This window comes from Lissotriton vulgaris, chromosome 10 (genome assembly GCF_964263255.1).
Source record: "Lissotriton vulgaris chromosome 10, aLisVul1.2, whole genome shotgun sequence".
NCBI classification, from domain to species: domain Eukaryota; kingdom Metazoa; phylum Chordata; class Amphibia; order Caudata; family Salamandridae; genus Lissotriton; species Lissotriton vulgaris.
The window spans coordinates 1067285172-1067308811 of NC_141698.1; the positions used below are offsets into that span (position 1 = coordinate 1067285172).

The window sequence follows — 23640 nt, forward strand, 5'->3', positions numbered from 1 at the left end:
TTGATCTTCTTCCATAACATGAATTAGGATCAGGACTAACTTTAACTTCTTCCATAACATCAATAAGGGCTAACCAGAGCAGCATGGGGGGTGTTGTTCAGTGGCGCCCCTGTGTCAGGATCAGAAATGCCCTGTGCCCTGCACTCTCTTTATTTTTCACATTTTCATTTACCAGACCATCTACCATTGGCAGGGAGAACACCCTCATCTGCTGTGCTACCATCATTTGTCTCTTGGTTAAGTGACCGAGGATCAGCAGTGGGTATTAAGGGATGGTGGTCACTTTCCATCCGCAGCACCACTGCCTTATCCACTGCCTTATCCACTGCCATATCCCCAGCTTCGGCATTGTCCAAACTATAATCAATGGTGCTCGCCCTTTGACCTGATCTGAAGTCCTTTCTCGCCGGGGTATCAGAGAGCGTATGCCCAGTTCAAAGCGTCACCCACAACTTGGCATCACTGACAACCCGCTCTCCCCCCTGCTGTTTCTACACCAGCTCAGATCTGGCCCAGGACTCTCCCATGCAAGGCGGCTTCCACCAGCTCCCTGCACATCACACTTCTAATGGGGGAAACATTGACGTCACCAAACCTTAATATAATGTGCCTGGAGGGGTCATCAGTTCTATGGAGTTATTCATAGTAATTATATTGTTAGTAATACTAATGCTGAAAATAAGACGGATAATACTAATACTGGTACTACAACTAATAATACTAGTAATAGTCATAGTGATACTCTTAAAATGAACATGTTCTGTCTCATGGAATTGTAATTTCTCAGTTGCAATGAGGTATTTTGACTTCTCTTTTGGGCAGCTTCCTCCGCCGTTACACGACCACTTAAAGCGGAGAGTGATCGAGAGGTACAAGAAGTCTCTGTTCAGCCTGCAGAGTAACCCCTTCAACCTGAAGTCAGAAATGAACAAGGTATGGCATTAACAGGAAAGAGTGTTCGGCATCATAGGATCTTCATTGACAGTCATAAATGCTACAGGATTCTTCAAGCAAGTAAAAATGATTTCCTTATCATTAAAAAGTGATTTTTAAGGTTTTATTTCTCAGTGTGTTGAGAAATCCTTCTCAGACGAGCTGGAAACGAGAACTGGCTCTGGGATGCAAGCTGCCAGTACAAGGCATTGTGGGAAGGGGTGCCTCCCAGACTCTTAAAGACACAGTCTCCTTTTTAGGTCAAGCCTATAGACAGCGCGCATGCACTGCTCGCTCTGCGAGGCATGCTGTAATAGAGTATGCAGTGGAAGCCCTGCCCACTCCCCCGCCCATATTTTTATTTAGCTGAGTTCATTGTCCTTCATAAAAGATTAATTCTGATTCATCCGTTTAGTCCCTCATGGGTACCACCTTGTCTACATTTGTCTACATTTGTTACCTCCCATAATGACTGGACCTTTTACTGGGGGTGTTACACGGTCTGCATTATAAGTTGGTGAGCCCTATTTTATTTAATGCTCTTCCCCTATTCTACCCATGACCTTGCAGCACCCGCCCGCTTATAATATTAATGTGTTTTTTTACTTTACAGCACAGTCCGCTTCAACTATAGGGGGCACGCTTATTTATTTATTTAATTTACGGCGCGGTCTGCTTTCAACCAGCCACGCGCCTTTAATGTTTTTTTATTTAATTTACGGCACGGTCCGCTTTCAAGCGGCCACGCACTTTTAATAGTTTCTGTTAATTTGGGTTATGAAGCATGTAGCATGTGATAGGGCTTCCATTAAATTCTTCACAGAATATGGGCTTGCCCCATGCCCTTCATGGGCTTGCCCCATGCCCTTCATGGCCAGTTAGGAGGCCGAGGTTGCTGGGTGACTGGCTGCCCTAGGTGAGTGTGCGTATCAGGTTTCACTTGCCGCTGATTAAACACGTGAAAGGGGTTGCACATAATACACTTACGCGGTACAGCTTATTGCAGCTTGAGGAGTGCCTCAATGGCGTGTCTGTGGCAAGGATTGACATTGTGCTTAAACAGAGGAAATGATTGATTGGTAAATGTACATATTTAGCAGCTAATCTCACAGATAAATTGCCACCAAACGCTTAACAAGTTTATCATTAGTCGTGAGGACAGTTGAAGAATGTGTAACTCGCTAGTGGATCCCTTCGGATAGCTACAATTTCAGAATGAAATTAGTATTTAAAACTTTTGCTAGCGTCTGAGAATCATATGAACTTCTGCCAGTTGAGGGCTATTTATGAGGTGGAAAGAACAGCTTTAATTAAGAACAGCTGTGGTACATGTACCGGAATCTAAATGTGGACACAGAGTTACTCCCATTGGCACAGGCGGGTTCGCCTTTAAAGTCAGTGTGTTATTGCGCAGGAAATCTCCACTGACCCATCCATCTCCATTCATAACACCATAGGCAACAAGCATTTGCAATGCAATAATTCTCGCATTTACACGAGTTTAAGCTATTGGCATTGTAAATGGCAATGCCTTTTATTTATGTTTTAAAAACCAAAACATAAATAATAGGCATTGTCACTTCACACCTTCGGTGCTCATGATGGCTCCTGGCTGTCATGATTCACAGTTGACGTGTGCTCATGACGGCCGGGCGCCGTCAGAACGTTGCTGCTCCGCCCACGCGCGATTAATTCCCCGCCTAACTGGTGAATTAATCAGTGGGTGGAGTTCTGACGGCTCCCGGCCGTCATAAGCACACGCCCACCGTGATTTATGACGGCCAGGAGCCGTCATGAGCACCGTGGCGCCACGCCCATCCTTAGCCCCGCCCGCACCACGGCATAATTAACATCTCAGCGAAGGGGCTAAAATGCCAATAGCTCAAACTCGACTAAATGCGAGACCTATTACATTGCAAATGCTTGTTAAACTTTGCCTGCAATGTATACCTATCTGACTACTTTTTTTGCCTTCATGTACATTCTGTGAAGAAATGATCATCATGCCTTTTAGACGCTGCATTGCAGTCCTGTCCTCTTCTAATATTCCACAGCCTTTTTATGCACATTCAGGAAGAAAGAAGGCATCTGATAGGCTGCCATTGCAAGCTCCTTTTATTACATCCTTGGGCAGCGATTTTCATTCTCCTGCTTTCCATGGAAGAAAACTATGTAAAAAGGAGTTTCGGGGGCCACTAAACACGCAGAGAATATTCTAGAGTTTATGACTTTAATGAAGATACTAATTATACGGAATTAGGACTAGAGGTAAGCTTGTTTGAGCAGCCCTGTTAACAAAAATAGTCCCTTTTGAATTGTTGAATGCAGCATCTATTATTACACTCAGAAAGCTCGAAGGGCACCAATGCAACTTTTAAAAGAATAAGGGGGACCTTTATAAGTAAGTGGCAACAAGACATCATCAAAAATTTGATATCAGCCCACTTTGGGCACCCCTGCCTTATTAGAAGTGTGAGGGTTCCCTGATGGAGGAGCGGCCATTAGATCTGCTGTCAATCAGCCTAAACTATGGTGGAAAATAGATTGGTCCTGAGCAGGATAAATGCTCAAATGTTCTCCACCCACTAGAAGACACCCATTGCTTCAACGACATTGATTTCTTATTTTCCGAAGAAAGAACACCGTTTGGGAGGCCTGTCTTTAGGGAAACTAAAACGGTGCTGATGAGTCCACCTTGGCACAGTTGCTTGGTAGAATTCCTTTCGCTCTTGTTTCTGCACACTACCTCCTGCCAGGCAGCTTGGAGCTGCTTCCATGAGGGATTTTTTAAATATGGCGCCCTAACAACTGGCGACTAACCTGACATACGTTAAATGATGATCGTAATGCAGTGTTGGGATTAGGAGGCAGATTATGGAAACTGTTTGGGTGTTGATTTGCAGATACAGGTTTCTGAGAGTACTCTTGGAATCCTGCAACTGTCGCAACCCTTTGTGGAATCCCTAATTACTCACTCATAAAGGCAGTTCTGTATGTCTTATTTGTCTTAAGTCTTATTTGTATATAGTCAGCTGCTGTATATATGAAAAAAGCCTTTGAATGAAGGCAATTGAATCTCATTTTTCTTTTCCCCCAGGTAGAATACGTTTTGAGCGCAAATTCATGTTTTATTAATTTAAACACATGATTTTGAACTTCTAATTTAAGACATTTTTCCATATACGTAAAACTTACATATGCAGGCAGCTTAGTGAATTGGGCGATCATTATGTACATCTGATAGAGACATCTAGGCGCAGATTCTTTACTTTAGAATCCTCCTCCAGCAACTAGACTTGTTCCGCAATTTTTTTGCATAGCATGTCTGCGCGTCAAAAGGGCGTCGCACAACTCTGTATCGATGTCATTGAATCAGATGGAATGTGGACGGGCTCTATTTAACCCCTTGCAGATACGCCAACGCCAGTTCCTTCTTTTCCGCGCTTGCAACGCTGATCTGGAGCGCTCAGAGGAACGTTTTCCGGGCCATCTCAACAGTGTGTCGAGGAAACAATAGGCTTTTTCTGGAAATGTCTTCAAATTTCAAGCACTGTGAGTCTTGTGGCAGACAAATGCCAGTCAGAGATCCTCATACCATATATATGTGGTGCCTCAAAGAGCAAGAAAAAATTGTCCCACACGTGCACCATTAAATTGGTAAGGAGTGGAATAATGGTACCAAGTGAGTTTTAGCTGTTTTGCAATACCAATCACACAAACATATTAAAGGCCAGGGGCTGGATTGCATCACATAGGTCAAGTGTTATAGTTGTTAAACCACCAAGAGTTACAAATTTGAACCACAATAACACAAAATTACATAGTGTCCAAATCCAGAAACAATGAAGAACCAAAGCATAGTTTTTTTGGAAAAATATATATATATATTTGTATTTATTCAAAAGTAAACATTTTATCACAGTGATAACCAATCATTTAAAAAATTTTTATACACATAGTGCAAAAAACATTTCATTAAAAACATTAAAAATCACATAAAGTAAACATGGGTTAAAGAGGTCAAAAGAAAATGGGTCGACGCGGCGTTTCGGTTACAGGCTAACAATAAACAACCTTCTTCAGGACCAAGTTCTGTATAGTATTATTGGATTCCAGCTAGATCCTGGAATGCCATGAGCCGGTACTTGGATCCGGTCAGGAGCTGTTATGAGTTCACATCTGTTTCAACATACGCTGTAACAATATCTTCTATTTGTATAATAATGGATGTCGCTCGGGTAGTAGGAGCCACCGATATTGGGTTTCAGAAATGCCAGGTTTAAATCACTGGCAATTATATAAAATCACGAGCTTCTCAATGGGCTTGTGAATCAAGTTTGGCGTTCATACCATGGTGGGGATTATCCTGCCACTTGGGCTTAGAATTCGGCCTCCCTGCTCCTACTCCCTCAGCGCATTCACGGGTCTGGAAAGAGTGCGAGTAACCGAAACGCCGCGTCGACCCATTTTCTTTTGACCTCTTTAACCCATGTTTACTTTATGTGATTTTTAATGTTTTTAATGAAATGTTTTTTGCACTATGTGTATAAATTTTTTTTAAATGATTGGTTATCACTGTGATAAAATGTTTACTTTTGAATAAATACAAATATATATATATATTTTTCCAAAAAAACTATGCTTTGGTTCTTCATTGTTTCTTGATTTGGACACTATGTAATTTTGTGTTATTGTGGTTCAAATTTGTAACTCTTGGTGGTTTAACAACTATAACACTTGACCTATGTGATGCAATCCAGCCCCTGGCCTTTAATATGTTTGTGTGATTGGTATTGCAAAACAGCTAAAACTCACTTGGTACCATTATTCCACTCCTTACCAATTTAATGGTGCACGTGTGGGACAATTTTTTCTTACTCTATATCTCCCCTGTCCCAAAACTGACAGAGAAGGGGGCCTCCTTTTACTTTCAGTGCCTCAAAGAGCACCACGACTCGAGAAGTGTGGTTCCTGTCTCGTGTTTGGCCGAAGGCGTTGAGGGAGAGTTGTTTAAAAATCCTAGTGGCATGGCCAGCAGAGGCCCTGCATTGTCGCCGGTCCTCTTGGAAGTTCATAGATCCCTTGAGGAGCCGTTCACTCTTTCATCGTCCCGTCAAAGAAATCCTCAAAGCTGAAACAGACAAAACTGATGAACAAGTCAGGTGACTCCAACGCCATCTCTCAGCCTCCGGTTGAGAAGTCCTTACAATAGTCTACCGCGCCCCTCTCCATTTTCCCTGGAGCCAGGGAGACTCTGTCCCAAATGCGGGAATATTGTAGCTCCCTGCAGGAAGCCTTTGGGCCTAAGCCTCCCTCTGGTGTGTTTTCTTAACCCCAGTGCACTCTCCCTTAGGACCAGTTAGACCCTTAGATCCGTCGTCAGATCCTCAACAGCACCTGTGGACAAGCCTTTGGGGTTTCCACCTTCGGCGCCAGAGTTTGATCAACCAATGACATCAGTGGCGCTGGTCGACGCCGAGCCCATTACTCTTTCTGATGTCCATACAAAGCTGTAATGGTGCCCAACAGTATCATATGTGGCACTAATGGAGCCGTCTGCTTCAGACAACTGGACTTACTTTCTCCACCTGGTATGGCTGCAGAGGCGAGCTCCCCTTATGACCTTTTAGTGAATGTACTTATAATGAGTCCCTATATTACATTTCATTAGGAGCTTGGGCAAAGCCGGTAACGGGAATGCCAGTAGATCATGCTATATCCCATAGGCATCGGCCCGCCCCTGGGGATCCTGTCTGTCTTTAAAACATGCCTCCATAAAGAGTCTGGTTGTGCAAGCAGTGACAGCTTCTGCAGACCCTGGTGTCCTTCCTCTAGTCTCACCTAGCACTGGGTCCATATGGCTGGAAAGTTGTGGGAGAAATATTTTCTCTTCAGTTAGTGCAGCATTGCAATCTTTGAATAGTGCATGTGTTCTTGGCAGGTTTTCCCATGCGCCATGGGACTCAGTAGAGTGTTTTTAGCCTTCCCTTCGGGGGAAGCCAAAGGTGAACTGCTGCAGTGGGTGCTGGATTTCCTAGAAGTGGCTAAATATACCATAGAAAATTGCATGAGTACCACAGATTCCATGGGCAGAGCTATGGCTCAGTCAGTTACACTGCGAAGACATGCATTGCTTCTTTAATATGGATCTTTTGAGGCAGTCCAGAATAACCTAAAAGAAATGCAATTGATGATGTACACTTATTTGGTGTGCATTCATATTCTGCTTTACTGTTAGGTGTGGAAGTGGTGACTTTCTAATTTAGGTCTGTTGATGGCAGCTTTTTATGTGTTTATCTTTTTCTGATCCTTAATGGGTTGTTGCCTGATACACAGGTCATACAGTTTTTTCTTTACTCTGAAAAAGTGCTTATGGACAGGGGTTGAGAACCATTATGGTGTGTTCCATGCTCTGAGTAGAGCATCTTTTGTTTGCCTGGTAAGCAGTTGTATACCTGCATGCTGAACCAGGATCGCTCAGCTTGTGAAGTAAGGACCCTCATAGGGGAGATTAGAGTTACCACTCTCAAGTGTTAATTGATCGGTCTTAAGATATAATACATTCTAGAAATGTAGTATCCTCTATTAGGACATCTTGGTAATCGAGTCTCAGTCTATGGCTCGCATATTGTGAGAGAGTTTATTTTAAATAATCCTCTTATTCCTGTTGTTAATATGTGACAGTCTCCTTTATATTTATATACGTTATGTATACATATATAGTATTGTACAACCTTGCACTTTATGTCTGGGTTAATATCGCTATTGTTTAATAGAATGGTGTTACATTGCACTGATAGTGTCTGTCTAAAATAAAAAATGTTACCTTTTTATTCACTTATTGTGTCCTCAAGAAAGGTATTGCCTTTACATCTAAGCAATAGGTGATTTTCCTTCTTGATGATAGTGTAGTCACAGTGGAACATTGATTTGGGAGGGAGGATGAGCGTTGATGGAAATAACTCACATCCATGTTAGCTGAAATGTGTCCCATCTAATCCATGTTCTAAGAACATTTCTGAACTAATTGCAAAACTTGTTTTAAGTGAAAAACTCTTAATTAATTAGTTACAGTTATAATTCATCACAAAACCATTATTATTCAGCAATACGTTGTCTCCCGAAATTGCACATTAAAAAAAACTGTTCCATCATCCCCTGGCTGAAGTTGCTTGAGGCATTTTCCTGTGCTGAATCCTATGGTGGGTGAATCAAAATGTAAGGCCACTTAAACCGACGAACAGGGAGGTTTGACTGAAATCCCCTGTAGGTTTGTTCGATATTTATGTATTCATTTCCTACATTTTTATGGAAAACATGAGTCTGGCTACACAATTGTAGGTGCTTCTGACTGGGCCAGACCAAAAATAATGTCTGCTAAGCTTTTAAAAAACATAAATAAACACAATCTCTCTCCCACGAACATTCACTTGATCGCCGTCTCACTCACCTGAACTTCCTTTCCCACACTCATATAACGGCACATTCACTCATTGTACACACAGCCTCAGTCAAACTCACCCTTACCAGGTTCACTTACTTCCTCACACACTCAGGTGCCCTAGTCCACTCCCATAGTGGCGAAAGCAGCAGAGAGCGAAGGGTGCGTAGCTTTAGAACTGTCAGGGTCGGACTGGCCTGGAAGGCAATCACAGCACAAACAAATGATGGACGGAATGCTGAACAAACCAAACGTTCACCCGCCAGTCACAGATCTGGGTTAGATCCATCCTTTTTTTGGTTGACTTAAACCAACACTGGGCCCAGGATGCTTGTTTCCAGTCCAGGGAGGACTGGCCTGACAGTTCAGGCTGTACTGTTTCCATGGGGAGCAGGGTTAAGACAGATTTTCTTACGGCTGGGTTTAAACTGGACTAACATGGGGAGCAAAAAAAAATGGCTGGAATTAGGGCAAGATCTCTGTACTGGGGAGAATGTTCGACACTGTTCAACGTTCTAACCATCAATGTGTCACCCCGAGTGGCACTGGTATGCCCAGATGTGGGTCCCGTGCTCTCTATGCCAGTGGAGGCAAGCTAGCTTGGCTGATGAGGGGTGATGCCACGAAACTGGTAAGAGGATGCTTGCTTCTGGTCCAGGGAGGAGCCAGCTTAGCAGTTCGGCTGGACTGTTCCCTTAGGGAGCAGGGTCAAGACTGATTTGCCTTTGCTGGATTCAAACTGAGTTGGCATGAGGGGCAAAAAAAACTTTGGATTAAACACAGATCTGTGACAGGGGTGAATGTTTAATTTATTCAGTATTCTGTCCATCATTTGTTCTTTTTGCTATAAGGCAATCATGCAGTGCCCAATGGGCTGGTCTGACAGATGAGTGTGTTGGCCTTTTTTAGGTTTCGCCTGGCCGTAGTACTGCGCAGCAGAAATCTTTTGACCTACAGTATGGGGCTTTGTCCCGCCTCTCTCTTCCATTGGCTAGCTCCATAAATGGAGGCTAGCCATTGGAAGAGATTGGTTGTCAATCACTCTTTACCCGTCACGACGCGATTCGGGAGCGTTTCCGTGTCTTTTTTTAAGTACCGCCCCCTCCCTCTCGCCGAGGAGTTATTGTGCCGTTGTTGTGCCTTGTTTATTCCCCACCCTCCCTCCCATTGTCCATGCCGCGGGGGCGCCGGAATTCATGGGGCTCGGCTGCCTTGCAGCACCGCTGATCATCGCACCTGCTGCAAGGTAGGGCCGTCCGCGTTGTGGGGCAGAATCATTTTATGACTTCCAGTGAATACTTATTTCTGAGCGGGAGCTGCTTGGCCGGGCCGGGTGATGCAGCCTGAGCCAATGTGGCCTTCACAGCACGGAGTTAAGGAACACCAATTTTGCCCCTTTTTTGTGGACCTCTGACGGGTGCCCACCCCGCCATAGCCGAGGTGCCCGAGGAAGCGTTGCCGGGAAGCTGCAGCTCGGGCCGCGCTGTGATTGGCCCCGGGAGTCCCGTTGCGTCATCGCCAGGCCCCGCAGCCATTGGTCGGGCCGCAAGGGCTTCCCCCAGATCGGAGGACGTCGACAGAGGCCGGGAGAAGGCAGGGAGCGCGAGCGACGCTGGCTCCGCCACAAGGCTCTCCCCGGAGGGAGGGAGCCCCGCCGCCGTCCTGGAAGCAGAAACCCGGAGCCCGGTAAGGTGAGGGCTCGGGGTTGTCCCTGTGAGAAGAGGGGGGCGTCGGGACACATTGCCGGTGTCCGCCCCCCTCCCAGTAGCGCTGTTTTGTCCGGGGGCCGTTGTGTTGGTTTCGAGTCCCCCCCGCGAGGGACTCCGGTGAAGGGGGGCCGGGCCATCTTTGTGTAGAGCCCACGAGGCTCAGAGGTGCATACTGAAATGTATTCCAATGTCTCCAACGTTGTCGAGCAGCTCTGCGCCATGGACCTAAGCTCCTTTTAATTACATGGAACCCATCCAGAGAAGCTCCCTCCCTCAATGCGCTTGTTGTAGGCGCTACCCCAAACTGTGGAACAGGTTCTCACCCTTGGACTGTCTCAGTGGCCCTTGTTGACTCAAAAGGAGCCTCAAAGGAGGGAACCGCAGCTTTGTAGCAAACCTCCAAATTCTGGCTAAAGCTGGCACTTTATATAGACAGGTATTGGGAACCTGCACTCCTTTAAGCTGACATCACCAGTACTCCTCAGCAGGGCGGCAGGATAAGAATGTGTGGTCTTGGGCAGATATCTCATTCTAGACATGAGCGCTCTTAGAACGCTGGCCGGTATATGGGTACTTTCCATAAATGATGCATTCACGCACTTCTCCATCCATGCACTAGCGCCTTATCAATCATTCCTTTCGCTTCACTGCACACGATACCTGCAACGCAAAGACACATAAAAAGCACAACTCGGGCCCTCGCACACACATCCACATACTTCGATCCGAGCACACCCACAGGGTAGGGTGATAGCCAACCGCAAATGCGCGAACAGCGCCTCGTCAGTGTGCAGCGCTAGTTTAATGACAATACAACACACATTTGCAACAGTACGATACAGGCTAGTAATGCGTAACAATTAAACTTCTAGATATCAGAAATTCATAGGCCTAGTGCACGGATTGGGGGGGGGGGTGCAATTAACATGATCTTTAAAAAGAAGGTATAGGCCCCCCAGTGGGCGGCAGAATTTGCATTTGGTCGTTTGAAGCTCAAAGGGGGTCGCTCCTCCTTCAGACACTTTTCTATTTTGGGGTCTTTGCTAAAGTTACAATAATGGCCGATTTCAGGGCCTCGGAAGCTACATTAGCATGCCTGTTCAGATGGAGGAGGGGGGGGGGCTGGTTGACCACATAAAGCCACTCGAGCAGACCTGCCCTAGAGTTCTGTAAACAAGGCCCTAACTTTAAATAACCCAGCACTTCTGGTCTGGCGCGATAACAACCCCGCCCGCCAGCTAGCTCACATGAAAACAGAGCATCGCTTTGACCTCTCACCATCCCTCCTACCCCGCAAAACTCCCAGAGAAGAACTCCACCAAACGCACTCCCTTCCTTTCCCTGAAATCTCTCTGAGAAAATAAACAGCAACCCGCCATCTGAGCAGGTATGTGCAAAGCAGCCCCCACCTCACCCCCTCTCGTGTTAGCCCCAACTCCTTTCCCCCGCGAGAGGCCCGCTTCCTTAGCCACTCTTGTGACACCCCCTCCATCCTTCTACGTGAGGAGCCCCTCACGTGAGCACACTTCCGCACCCCCTCATACGAGCCCCCCGAATATTCGTGCAAAGAGCGCCTCATTAATGAGGCCCGATTTGAGAATCCGACCCCCTCCTTCCAAAAGACTCTTTCAGGAGGGCGCTCAGGAAGCGCCATGCCTACACGGTTCAAACACAGAACATCTCAAGCGCCCTGAAGACTTCATCCTTACCACTTTGGCGCTACAATGTCACACCTTAACGTTACCCTTTCCTGAGTGATGTTTTTAATAGCTGTCTGTCACTGTGTAACTAACAGACCGGAGTTTCAAACTTGATGTTTAAATTTGATGTTCGCAACGCTGTGGTGCTAGAATATCCAAATGGATTTTATCAGTGCTTGACTACAATTTTCATATGGAGTATGTGAGAGGAGAGAAAAAATTTATTGCGGATTGTTTATCCAGAATGCCTGTAGACTTTGTAGATTTTGTAGAAGTTGATGACCCTGTAATTAGTTGTGATGAAATTCTTGCTTTTGATAAGAGCGATTGGGAGTCTGCCATGGCTGATGATCAAATAATTCCTTTGGTTATGAAACATGTTTCTGGGGGATGGTCTAGGGAATCCTCTAATGACATTCGCTTGAAGGGTTTTTCTAATGTAGAAGCCGAATTGAGTGTATCTGTTGTGGAGAAGGAACTGATTGGTGCCACCGTGCAAGCTCAGATCAAAGATCATGAATATAGCACATGAAGGCCATTTGGGGAGGAACATGACCAAGAGAAGGATCCGCGAATCTTATTGGTGGCCAGGGATGGATGGTGAGATTGATGAGTTGGTTAGGAATTGTCATGCGTGTGCTGCTAGCGATAAAACGAAAGTCATCAGGCAGCCTTCTCTTTCCTGCGTTGAGTTTCCGGTACGGCCATGGGAGAAATTGGCGATTGATTTCTTAGGGCCAATTTCCAAATTGGGTACTTGGAATAGATTCATAATGGTTCTTGTGGACTATCATTCTAAGTGGTTCGTAATGGAGTCCACTGAAAGTATTGACACAAAGAGAGTGATAAACTTTTTGGAAAGAACATTTTTAAATGAAGGTATTCCAAAAACTTTGGTATCGGATAATGGTGTGCAGCTGGTGTCGAGACAAATGAAGGAATTTTTGGATGGCATGGGGATTTGTCATGAGAAGGTTGCGTTGTTTAGGCCACAGGCCAATGGCCTTGTGGAAAGAATCAATAGATTGTTGATGGAGAACATTCAGTTATCCTTAGCGAATGGTTTGGTGTGGGCTGAGGAGCTTAAGAAGATGGTCTGGTCCTATAGAATAACTCCACATTCGGTCACGGGTATCTCTCCATTTGTCTCTCTAAAGGGGCGTGAGCCAGGTTTGAAGGAAGTTCCGGGTTGGCTGAAGAATAAAGAATGTGTGTGGGTCGATCGATCAAGTGTAAAAGATTGTGTTGTCAGTAGGCAGAGTGATTCTACACATTTATACAATCTCAGGATGAGGGTGAAAGATTCGAATATAAATGTTGGTGATTGGGTGGTGACAAAGAAATGTGGGATTGTAACTAAGGAAGAAAGTAAATATTCTCAACCTAAACAAGTAAAGTTTATGAAGAAAAATGTTCTTATCCTAAATGATGGTTCTGCTTGGAGCTGTGGCAATGTTGCAAAGTGTAATGCTCCATAGATTTTATTGGTTCCTGTTTGTTTTACTTTTATATGTTTCATTTGTACATTTCTTCTGATATTGTAATGGGGGGAGATGTGTTGGGATCTCTGCTTCTTAGAATAGTGGGGATGTTGCTAGGAGGTTGGAATGTTGTGATATGAATAGCAGACAGTACAGAGGAAGCTGTGGAAGGAGCTGGAGGTCTCTTTACTTCTGACTAATAAAGTCTAACTTCAACTTTTACCCTGGATTGAAGATATCTTCTTTACAGTATGCTGGGAGGTTTCATCTTAATAACAATGACGTGCTCCAAGCCAAAGTGTCCGGCAAGTTGTACATCCTGAGGGTGTGGCCTACCCCCTGTCTTCAAAAGTGTCATGCGTCTTAATGTCAGATGTCTCTGCTTGAAGTCAATTAGTTGAGATGCCTCCTACATAGAGGCGCGTGCCTGTGTCTCAGTGGGTTGTCTGCCGCTGCCAGCACTCAGCACCTGCACTTCTTTCATTTGGAAGGGATTGCACCGCCACTTCTCAGCACTGCTCCCATCACTTCTCAGGAGCAAACGTGCTCTAGGATAAGGAGCACTTACACTAATATATTTCCTTTTCAAGCACTGGTCTCCAGTGTTTAGTGTATGGTTGCATTTGTATACTCTTACTACCCCTGTGTGGGGCAAGACACACCAACACGGATAGCTGGCTACACTCCACAGGCTGCATGGTTAAAAGGTTGTAGTTTTTGTTTTGAGCCTAGTTGGGAAGTGCTTTCATATTGTGCAACATGACCACCAAAGTGCAGTTATCGAGTTACGGGACTGAGTGCTTGTCTTTTTTTGCTTCCGGTACTGTTGACACCTATGCGAATGCACAGACTGGTTTTAAGGAAGGCTTCGCCACCTCAGCCTTAAAGGCAACCAGTTACATTCCCGCACAGAAAGTACTGTCTGAATTAAAATGCACAATGCACTCTCCGCGTTCTGCTGGGAACAGCTAGGTGCTGCTGTTTTTGTTTAAGATTTGTTGTTTGTTGATGCTCCCAAAGAATTTGCTGTGTATCTTCTTGACTGACAGAATGGAAAGAATGACAATTTCTCTGCTTTTGCCGTTTTCAATACGCTGAAGATTATAGCTATTACTGTGGCCCTGTCGAACGACGCACATCAGTTTATCGACATATGAAGGCGAAAGCCTTAAGTTGGCCCTGCACGGTAAGGAATGTAGGAGCTGCAGGCCCCCCACATATGCCAGCAGCATAGTTGACACATTTATGCGCGTTATCGTTATAGAATAAGCGTTAGTAGCATCAAGTTACTAAAAAAACGTTGAATGTGCTTTCCAAATTTGTTAGAAATCAGAGCCTGTTTTGTTGTTAAAGCTGCAATCACTCCCAGAGGGCACACATTACTATTAGTGCTATTAAATACATAAGACCCGCATCTTTGAGAGTTCATAAACATATGCATGCTGGCAGTACAGCCTCTCGCATTCCGACTTTCAGGTCTTTGATGTTCGTTAGTGCAAGGTAACGCTGCTTTCGAGACTGTATTTCTTTCAGACGTTGTCGGTGAGGAGACTGAATTCCAGGGTCTTTCTCTATCAGTAGCCATTCGCATTTCGAAGCCTGCTTTTGATGTGCTGCTGTGTACGGCGGATGGTTGCTGACACCACGTTTTAGGCAGCATTTCTTACAGATGTACCACAGTGGAGGCAATCCCCTATGCGTGTTTTTCATAAAGTGTTCCTTTTTTTTTATTCATGCTTTTATGTTTTCGACTTTTAAGGCACCTCCATCTATTATACAGAAGTAAGCTTTAGCTAGTGTGATATAATTTGTTTACTCATTTGTTCCAAGATCATAAAATGTAGCTGCACGCACAACCGATTGGTCAGCAATTGTCTGGTGGCTTCGAGTCAGTAGAGATGTCAGGCCCTATTCACAAAGAGTTAGCTGTGACTTACTCTTGTAGTACTCCTGTATTATTACTCCTAGGCCATCATTACAAGGGAAAGGTGTGGTGCAGCGGGCTGAGCAGCTGACTCTGGGGGGGGTCGGAGGGAGGTCCGCGGTTAGATCGGTAGCTCAGCTCAGCTCATCTCATCATCATGTTACTCTGGGTAACTGATAGCTCACTTAATCTCCGTGATGGCACCCAGTCCCTTGAAACTTTGAGGGATGATATGTTCGAGATTTACAAATGTGGATTATTAAATTGTGATCAGATGTACATGGTGTTTAGTTTAACTATGTAATTACCAGGTGCAATATAAATCATACCATTCGTTACATTTGTGCAGGTCATGCAGATTTTGGTGCAAAAGCACTAAAATTCTAATTTCCCCAAAACTCGAACATGGCAGTCATTTCTCTCAGTCCAACACTACCTCGCTTGTGCTCTTCTAGTTAAGCTGTTTCTATGGCGCTTGCTGCGTACATATACATATATGCATTCATATGCATGCTATGTACATAAAGTTTAAAAAACACTAATAAAAGCAAAGCTAAAAAGCCACCTAATTACAAACAAAATTTCTGAAACTTTACTAACCCACACCTGCAGTGTGAGAGACAGCAGTGTGTATGAGAGACAGCAGTGTGAGAGACAGCATTGTGTGTAAGAAAGACAGCAGTGTGTGAGAAACAGCAGTGTGTGTGAGAGAGACAGCAGTGTGAGAGACAGCATATGTGTGTTCTAGGGAGAGACAGCAGTGTGAGAGCGACAGCAGTGTGAGAGAGACAGTAGTGTGAGAGACAGCAGTGTGAGAGACAGCATATGTGTGTTCTAGGGAGAGACAGCAGTGTGAGAGCGACAGCATTGTGAGAGAGACAGTAGTGTGAGAGAGACAGCAGTGTGAGAGACATTTTATTTATGTTTTGGTTTTTGAAACAAATAAAAGGCATTGTTATTTGCAATGTCAATAGCTCAAACTTGTGTAAATACGCAACCTATTACATTGCAAATGCAATAGGTCTCGCATTTGCGAGAGATTTAGCTATTGGCATTTATCTGTTTTCAAAACCAACACATAAATACAAATTTTGTCATTTACAATGCCAATAGCTCTAACTTTTGTAAAGGCGAGACCATTGCATTGTAAATGCTTGTTGTTTAGCTGTGTGTGGGTCTGTTTTATAACTGGGTAGGTCGGTTTGTACTGCTGATTTCCAGTCATTACCACACACATTGCCTGCATCGTGTCCTTACAAGTTTAAAACTGGCCTGATATACAAATGTGGGCCACTTTTCTAGCTATCTGGTTGGATACTGGAGGCCATGTTTATTTTGGTTCCTGGGCCTATATTTTTGTGCCAGCCCGACCCTGCCAGCTGTAGATGAACATACTCCTGCATGCTGTGCTAAAACGTACATCTCTGCAGTTTAGTTTATTGCCCCTTCCTGCCGCTCCTCATTTCCAAGCAGTGCACCATCTTTGCCCAGCTGTTTCTAAAGTTGGCTGAGAGAAGCCAGTTTGGGTATTTCTTGTTTTTCCCATTGTGTGATATCAAACAAGGGACTACGGAAGCCGCCTGGCAGCCTCCCGCTCTCTCCTTTGAGTGAAGCGACTGTACCCCGCCAGCCTGGCCTTCAAAGCAAGGAAGGCAGCCAGAGCGCGCGCGCGGCTGGTGAATTATTCATTCCAACGTCGTCAATAGAAAGCCGCCTTTGTCTCTTTGCTATAAATATTTGGCCAGAGTTAGAATACAAGCCCTGTGTTCAGACCCCAGGGCTTACCATACAGGGAAAGGGCGCTTATAGCTCCTGTATTTTGTTGAATGAATTTTATAGAATTTCAACAAACAAGCACAAGTCCATGACATCAGTGCAGTCAACAATTTGAATATGATGCACAGAATGAAGCAAGGAGACATACTACAGATGAGAGACGTAGTTCATTCTGCCTACATTCTGTTTTATGTGTAGAGCACATTCATTAAAGTTTTTCAGAAGCTTTTCACAGCTCTACATTTTGGTCTCGTCTTTAGCGGGGAGTGTTCCAGAGCATTGGGCTTGTACTGTTCAGATATGACCGCAGATCCTAGCTTCTGTCCCACACTTCAGCTGTCCTTGTACTCTTGAGATCCTGCCCTGGGGTCCTGGCTTCTGTCCCACTCTTCGACTGGCAGGTGGCCTTCGTCCTGCTTGAATAAAGAGCTTGGCGTTGTACTCTGGAGTTTGACACTGGGGTCCTAGCGTCTGTCCCGCTCTTCGTCTGGCAGGTGGCCATCGCACTGCCTGAAGGAGGATACTGGACTTGTACTCCTAGGATTTTATACCCTGGGGGACTGGCTTCTGTCCCACTCTTCAGCTGGCAAGTAGCCAACGCCCTGTCAGAATGAGGATACTGGCCTTGTACCTCTGGGGTCCTTCCATGGGGTCCTGTTTTCTGCCCCTCTCTTTGACTCACAGGTAGCCATAGTCTTGCCTGAGTAAATATTTTAGCTTTGTTACTCTCTGGAGTTTGACTCTGAAGTCCAAGCGTCTGTACCACTCTGCTGCTGTCCCGACCAAATGAGGATACTGGCCTTGTACTCCTGGGGTCCTGGCTTCTGTCCCACTCTTCGGCAGGCAGGTGGCCAGCGTACTGCCAGAATGAGGATGCTGTGCTAAGCGAACAAATGATGGACGGAATGCTGAATAAATCATACATTCACCCCGAGTCAAGAGATCTGGGTTAAATTTATCTTTCTTTTGCTCACCATGCCACCTAAGTTTAGATCCAGCCATATGCAAATCAGTCATGACCCTGAGCCTCATGAGAACAGTCCAGACCGAACTGCCAAACCAGGTCCTCCCTGGACCGAAAACAAGCATCCTGGGACCGGTTTCCGGGTATTACCCTTCATCAGCCAGGCCAGCTTGAATCCAGTGGCAGAGTTAGCAAGAGACCCAAGTCTGGGCAGACCCATCCCACTTAGGGTGAAAAGTGTTAGGCAAACAAATGATGGATGGAATGCTGAATAAATCATACATTCAGCCCCAGTCAAGAGATCTGGGTTAAATCCATTGTTCTTTTGCTCACCATGCCACCCCAATTTAGACCCAGCCATATGCAAATCAGTCTTGACCCTGTGCCTCATGGGAACAGTCCAGACCAAACTGCCAAGCCAGATCCTTCCTGGACCGGAAACAAGCATGCTGGGACACTTTCATCAGCCAGGCTAGTCCATCAATTGTTCTTTTTGCATTTGTCACCTCAGGTGGGACGGGTATGCCCAAACGTGGGTCCCGTGCTCTCCATGCTACTGGAGTCAAGCTATCCTGGCTGATGAAATCCCGAAACAGGTCGTAGGCTGCGTGTTTCCAGTCCAGAGAGGACCTGGCCTGGCAGTTCGGGCTGGACTGTTCCCATTGGGCGCAGGGTCATGTTAATGTTAATGTTAAGGGGAATTTATTGAGCGCACTGTCACCATGAGTTTCCTGGCGCTGATAGGACACTGAGGCTGTACAAGAGGAATTTTAGTGGGGGTGTGAGAAGAGCAGAGTTTTTAAGGATTTCCTAAATGATAAAAGAGAACATGAGGTCTTGAGTGAGAGTGGAAAAGAATCCCATAACTTGGGAGCCAGATGAGAGAAGCTACGGCCACCTAGTTTAATGAGTTCGAAACGGGGGATAACTAGAAGCTGAAGGTGAGTGGACCTCAAGGTACGGGGGCAGTAGGGGATAACCAGGGACTTCAGGAAAGCGGAAGAGGGACCAGTCAAGGCTTTAAAGACCAGGCAGCCGACCTTAAAGGCTATTCTTTCACTGACTGGCAGCCAATGTAGTTGATGTAATAAAGGTTTGGCCGACTGCCATCTGGGGATTTTGAATGCCAGTCTGGCAGCCTGGTTTTGGACGATCTGTAGCCTAGACAGCAGGGATTTGGAGAGGCCATGGTACAAGGAATTGGAAAAATCCAGACGGGACATCACCAATGCTATTAGAACTTGTAGCAGAGCTTCAGGGGTCAAGAGGTGGGCGACTTTCCATATCCTGTGTAGCTGGAACATACAGGAAGATGTTACGGCACTCACCTGGGCCTTGAGGGTGAGCTCAGAGTCAATAATGACCCCATTACACAACCAGCAGGAGAAGGTGGTGGACCAAGCTCGATTGGCCAGTACTGGGGGCCCCAATGAGAGGCGCTTCTCCCAGGAAGGAGGAGCTCAGATTTCCCAGGGTTGAGCTTTAATTGATTTTGATTCATCCAGTGCTGGATGTGTGTCATGACCGCCTGAAAGTTGGTAACGGCGTCAGGGGAGGTAAGGGGAAAGATAATTTGTAAGTCGTCAGCGTAGTTGAATACGGTGACGTCCCACCTACCCAGGGAGTGAATAAGAGGTTGGAGATACAAATTAAAAAGGAGGGGGGACAAAGAAGAACCCTGGGGGACCCCGCAAGGTGAAGGAGCACTGGTGGCGCTAAATGGACCCAAGCTAACTGCTTGAAATCTATCCTCTAGAAAGGACTTGACCCAGGACAGGGCAGGCCCACAGACTCCGGCGGACTCGACACGGTGGATTAAGATGTTATGATCCACCCTGTCGAATGCCGCCGACAAATCGAGTAGGACCAATGCCTGGGAGCGTCCTCTGTCGGCATTGCCTCTGAGGTTGTCCATCACGGCAAGGATCACAGCCTCGGTAGAATGGGTTGGTCTGACGCCGGCCTGGTTCCTTTCCAGGAATTTGGACTCCTCGATGAATTGCGAGAGGCAAGTAGTCACGTGTGCCTCCAAGATTTTAGACAGGTAAGGCAAGAGGGAGATGGGCCGGTAGTTGGCGAGGACCGCTGGGTCCGCGCCAGGTTTTATCAGCAGAGGCACCAGTAGGGCCTCCTTAAATGATCTAGGGACTGTGCCAGAGTTGAGGGAGGTAATAAGTAGGGGTAGAATGCAGTGCGGTAGAGTATGATAGATGTCACGAAACACTGAGGGAGGACAACAATCCTTGGGGGAGCCGGATTTCACTCAAATAGCCAACTTGGCTAGGGAGTCGGGATCGAGTGTGGGAAAACAAGTCAGGGTGGAGGTGTTGATAGGGGGGGCTGCAGCTGTAACTGAGAGAGGGGAAAAGGGGATGGAGTTTTTAATTGCCAAGATCTTGTCAATAAAAAAGGTGTTTAAGGCATTACATGACTCTGCGGAGGGGGGCAGATTCGGGAGTGTCCTGGCGTCCGATGTTAATTCGCCAAGGACCTTAAATATCTCTTTAGATTTGTTAGGGGCTGTTAATATTCTCTCGGAGACAAAAGCAGACTTAGTTGTGATAATATCTTTTTTATATACTTTACGTGCAAACACGTACGCCTCCCTGTCAGGACTGATTTGCATATGGCTAGGTCCAAAATGTAATGGCATGGTGAGCAAAAAAACGATGTATTTAGGCCCACATCTCTGTGCTGGGGTGAATGTATGACATTATTCTGCATTCTGTCCATCAATTGTTCTTTTTGCGGAATGAAGATTCTGGCCTTGTATTACTGGGGTCCTGCAATGGTGTCCTGTTTTCTGTCCCATCTTTGACTGGCAGGTGGCCATAGTCTTGCCTGAATAAGGACCTAGGCTTTGTTAATCTTTGGAGTTTAATGCTGGGGTCCTAGCTTCTGTCCCACTCTTCGGCTGGCAAGTGTCCATCGCACTGCCAGATTGAGGATACTGACCTAGTACTCCTGGGCGTCCTGGCTTCTGTCTCACTATTCGGCTGGCAGGTCGTCATCACACTTCCAGAATAAGGATACTGGACTTGTACTCCTGGAATCCTGCCCCGGGGGTCCTGGCTGCTGTCCCACTCTATGGCTGGCAGGTGGCCATCACACAGCCAGAAATGAGAATACTGGCTTTGTTCTCCTGGGGTCCTCGCTTCTGTCACACTCTTTGACTAACAGGTGGCCATTTTCTTGAATAAGGATCTTGGTTTCTACTCTCAATTGTCCTAGCTTCTGTCCCACTCTAATGCTGGCAGGTGGCCATCGCACTGCTAGAATGAGGATATTGGTCTTGTACTCCTGGGAGCATACCCTGGGGTCCTAGCTTTTGTCCCAGTCTTTAGCTGGCCATCATCTTGCCTGAATAAGGATCTTGGCTTTCTGCTCTCTGGAGTTTATCTCTGGGTTCCTAGCTCCTGTTCACTCACATATGGCAGGTAGCGATCGCCTTGCCTGAAACATTGTAGGTCTGCCTGGTGAAGGCTGCGCCTGCTGCACTATCTGGGACTTCAGCCCTGAGGACTTTTCCTACAGGTTAACACAGCTTAACTGACCCTTCTCCAACCAGAGTTGCCCGCCTGGAGTGCGTCCAGTGGAGCTTTAAGGAGTTGACCAAGTGAATTTGTTGGAAGTGAAGTCTAGGCCTGTAAAGAATCATCTAGGAGATTCCAGACCCTTGGATTTGCGTTTTGAACAATTGGATCCCACCAGGCGATGTTCTGAGAGGACGTCCAGAAGTCTGGGAAAGTTTGGGAAACCTTTTTGAAAAAAGCTCCAGAAAGTGACCGATCTGACCGCGAGAGCCAAGCCGGCCACCTTTAACCGCAACCTGGCCCAGATTCCATGTTGTCTCACTGAAGAGCTCTGGAGGTCCAGCTTCTGGAGTTTGACTGGGAGCTCCCTGAAAGTCAAGCCAGTGAATCCACACCAAATCTGGACTGGTGGAGCACAGCGAGGGTCCTTGGCCGAAAAAGCTCTAAAAAAGTTTCTAAGTGGGATGGTAACATTTTGACCGAGGCCTCTTGCGTGGGGTATCCAAGCAGGGCCTAATCACGGTCATCCTCAAACTTTGACTTTGTCCTGGTCAAGCGCGACCGGATGTCCAGAAGGGGCGCAATTGGTTTCTAAGCACTAGAAAGTGTTTTTTCTTTAACAATTCCCTAGATTGGATTTTGGTAATCTTGGTGTCATTTTAAAGATAAACAATATTTCCTATGTTTATAAACTGGTGTGGGATTTTTAATGTGTGTTGTGTCTTACTTATTTACTGTATTGGTCTTTTTAAATGCTTTACATGCCTGTCTCCTAAGGTAAGCCTTATTGCTTGGTGTCAGCTACCAAGGGTTGAGCAAGGTGCTAATTTATAGAGACCCTATTTAGGATCCAGGACCATGTCAATGACCTTGTTTGTGGTGTTATGTGCCTACCTAACACTACCAATAAACCACCTTATAATATGAAGGTTACAGCACTGCATTTCCCAGTATCAATTACTACAGAAAATGTAATTTCCCGTACCCGAGCAGCACTGCAGTAGGTATCGAAGGCGGGTGGACATCCTTGACGAATGTGTGACTACAGGAGTCCGCCCCCTCCGGGATCATTTTTACCTCTTATAGTTTTCCTGATGGTGGGAACCGTAAGTACGGTACTTTCACTGCACCACAGCACACCTTAACATGTGTGCTGATATATTCACTATTCACTTGATCCAGTCCTGAAGAAAGCCTCAACACCCTTGTCGGGATCTGAAACATGTTGAACACTTAAAGTGGGATATGGAAGACCAATTTTATCTTCATAATTTGAGGCGCCTGGTTACGCACATCGGCGTGTCCCCGCGCTATGGTAGGTGGGAGCAGCAAAATCACAGCAACTAAAACCCGGCACCAGTTTACCGGACAAAAAGATGAGTTTTGCGTTTACCCCTGAATCTGGACTCTGACGACTCCAGGCGCAGTTACAATGAGAGTTTGTTCCAGATTTTAGCGGCTAGAAACCTAAAGGACCTGCCCCCCATACGTGCCTTTTTCACTTTGGGAATCTTCAGTAGCCCAGAGCCGGAAGATCTCAAGGCTCGAAGTGGCTCATAACGGGTAACAAGGTCCTGTAATGGTAGCGGTGCCTTATCGCCAATAATGAGGTGGCACGTACACAGAGCCTTGAACTCGATTCTGCTCCTCACGGGAGCCAGTGAAGTACTTGGAGCGCTGCCTTTGAGGCCGATCTCCTAGGCAACCTCAGGACCAAGCGGGCCGCGGCATTCTGTAACACCTGAAGGCGGTCAAGGCTCTTTCCTGCGGCCCCCAGGTAGAGAAGATTGCCATAGTCTAATCGTGCTGTTACAAGGGCATGCACCAGCGTCCTTCGGGCCTCCGTTGGTAGGAGCTCAAGAACCTTCCGCAGGCCTTTCAGAACACCAAAGCACACCCCTACCACCCGGTTAATCTGGGGCCCAAATGTTAGGTCAGTATCGAGCCATACACCCAGGTTTTTGGCTTCCTGACATGCCATGGGTGGCGACCCCAAACAGGGTGGCCACCATGCCGATGACCACACCAACGGGCCACCTCCCACCACGAGCACTTCCGTCTTGCTGCCGTTCAGCCTCAGGCAGTTGTACGACATCCAGGATGCCAGCTCCTGCATGCAGGCTCTGAAACTGTCCGCAGCAAGACCGGGCGCGCGCGATAGGGAGATGACCAGCTGCGT

The 23640-nt window shown here is 46.2% G+C and overlaps 1 protein-coding gene across 1 annotated transcript in view; it reads left to right on the forward strand.

Annotated features, from left to right (window-relative positions):
- Nucleotides 1–23640, forward strand: part of NEK10 (NIMA related kinase 10) — a 1232468-nt gene that overhangs the window by 1103511 nt on the left and 105317 nt on the right. Inside the window, exon 34 of the mRNA XM_086942130.1 lies at nucleotides 823–933. Coding sequence (XP_086798256.1) covers nucleotides 823–933 — 111 coding nt within the window. The remainder of the gene's footprint in view (nucleotides 1–822; nucleotides 934–23640) is intronic.